The 2,264-nt window shown below is 32.1% G+C and overlaps 1 protein-coding gene across 1 annotated transcript; it reads left to right on the top strand.

Annotated features, from left to right (window-relative positions):
• Positions 1-548: 548 nt before the first annotated feature.
• On the top strand, positions 549-1,627 carry LOC127085093 (two-on-two hemoglobin-3). The gene is made up of 3 exons (XM_051025671.1): positions 549-976; positions 1,127-1,271; positions 1,352-1,627. Exons 1-3 carry the CDS (start codon positions 709-711, stop codon positions 1,449-1,451), a joined length of 513 nt encoding a protein of 170 aa, XP_050881628.1. The 5' UTR covers positions 549-708; the 3' UTR covers positions 1,452-1,627.
• The last annotated feature ends 637 nt before the right edge of the window (positions 1,628-2,264 follow it).

Genomic DNA, 2,264 nt, shown 5'->3' with positions numbered 1-2,264 from the left:
TGTATTGTAAAGATGACCACAAGCTGAGTGATGCTAGCACTTGCAACTGTTCTCTTCATATAATTAGAGTTGTCTCAAACAATTTGGAGGATCACAAAAAATTAAAAAAAATGTCTTTTATTTAAGTAAAGATTTTAGTTGGTTTTCATTCTAACATTCTTCCATTAGTGGCATCTCTAAATCATTCCTTATTTTTTTTTCTCATTCTTTTTCATTTATCTCTCTAGATATTTTAAAGTTTTGTAAAGACACATACAATGCACCAATTCTTTAATTTTCATCTTTATTGATTTCTCATGCTGTTTTGTTCACTTGAAAAGATCCAAGAACAATAATGTCTTTCCAACTATATGCACGATCTTTCAACCAAAGGTCATGTATTTATTTGTTTGATTCTATCTAAATGTTATGAATGTTTCTTTTTCTATGATTGGTGTGTATTTTTAATACGTATACCAAAGAAAAGTTAGAATAAGGGTCTCAAGCTGCGCCCACCGATTTTTTTTGGTTAAATATTGATTATTAAACCTCAACGTCACAGTCATAGTAAATAAAAAATAAATAAATGATTATTTAATTAATATCAACATGAATAATAATACCCTCTCGTTTTCAAGAAGAGCGTGCAGTCCACGCAAAACTCAAAAGCTCTGTTAAAATGAGGAAGCGGCAACGTAATCTGCTTCATCACACAAGTCCTAAACAGAGATGCAGAGTTTGCAAGAGAAGGCTTCTGAGTGGAGTGGTGTTGAAACAGATCACGCTTTTGCCATTGATGATACCAATCTGTTTCAAAAGTTAGGGCTTCAAACTTTCATAAACCTTTCCACCAATTTCTACAACAGAGTTTATGATGATGAGGAAGAGTGGTTTCGATCAATATTTGCCAAGGCTGATAAAGAAAAAGCAATTCAAAATCAGTATGAATTTCTTGTTCAGAGGATGGGTGGTCCTTCTCTTTATTCTCAAAGAAGAGGTTAGATTCTTTACCATTATTATTATTATTATTATTATTATTATTATTATTATTATTATTATTATTATTTATTATTATTATTATTATTATTATTATTAATATTGATTAACCTTTGTCTGTTATTAATTACTGTACCAATCAACATAACAGGACATCCTGCTCTAATTGGTCGGCATCGACCATTCCCTGTGACACATGAAGCTGCCAAGAGATGGTTACATCACATGCAACAAGCATTAGACAACACTTCAGATATTGATCATGATTCCAACATCATGTTAATGAACTTTTTCAGGTTTATTATCATCACCCTAATCAGAAAGCTAATTGATAGAGAAATAATTAATATTGTTCATGACAACATTTTTTTTTCAGACACACTGCATATTTTCTTGTGGCTGGAATTGAGCAAAAGAATCAAAGCCTTCATCCTTGCAAGGATGCACCCGGAAGACACCCATGTAAAAACTTTTAGCATTATTCTCTTTGCAAATGCGACAAAAATGTCCACATCATATAGTATTGTATAATAATTTATATACTTTTTCGAATCTATCAAGCATCAATAGTTGTTTGTTGATGATCATGTAACAAAAGAATTCATTCATGTTCCTGTTTTTTTTCTTCAAGTAACTTTAGCATGTGCTTTTAGATGGGGCCTCCTGTTGAATGTTAACGTGTTTTTGTTTTTATTGTTTTATGTCTGACGAAATGTTAAGGATTGGAAAACCATCTAACTGTTGAGCTTTTCTATTATGCTGTGTGATTAAAGTTAAAGCATCAAATGAATTTTTGTTTGATTTGAAATGTACTTTTCAACTTTCGGTAATCTAAAAACCACAAACAGTCATCGGAGGGCATGGATTCCCTCCCGTGAGACTTTCCCTACCGTGTTTTAAGTAAAATTCTCACCATTAAAAAGCAAATGATTGAAATTTTTAAATATTAAAAAATGCAAAACAGAGTATTTGGATGACTAGGATTTCACTGGATAAAAAACAAGTGAAATCTCCTATGGAGAGAATCTAAATCCGTCATTAGAACAGCATGCCAAAGAGTTTTTGGCTCACTAATTTGAAAAAGAAATATATGATGATCTAGTCCACATTTTGTATCGTACAAAGTTTCATTCCTTTTCGTGAGTGGTATCTATCAAGGTTTTAACAAACGGTTGCATAAAGTACAGGGGTGTTTGCGGTGCGGTTTGGGCAGTTTTGACGCAAAAATTCATCCGAACTGCAAGAGAAAAAAACATACAGTTTGATTTGGTTCCGTTGGCTTTTAGAAA

The sequence above is a fragment of the Lathyrus oleraceus genome, chromosome 5 (genome assembly GCF_024323335.1).
Source record: "Lathyrus oleraceus cultivar Zhongwan6 chromosome 5, CAAS_Psat_ZW6_1.0, whole genome shotgun sequence".
In the NCBI taxonomy this organism is placed as follows: domain Eukaryota; kingdom Viridiplantae; phylum Streptophyta; class Magnoliopsida; order Fabales; family Fabaceae; genus Lathyrus; species Lathyrus oleraceus.
Note: the sequence above shows the minus strand (reverse complement) of the source record. Positions and strands in the feature narration are given on the sequence as shown.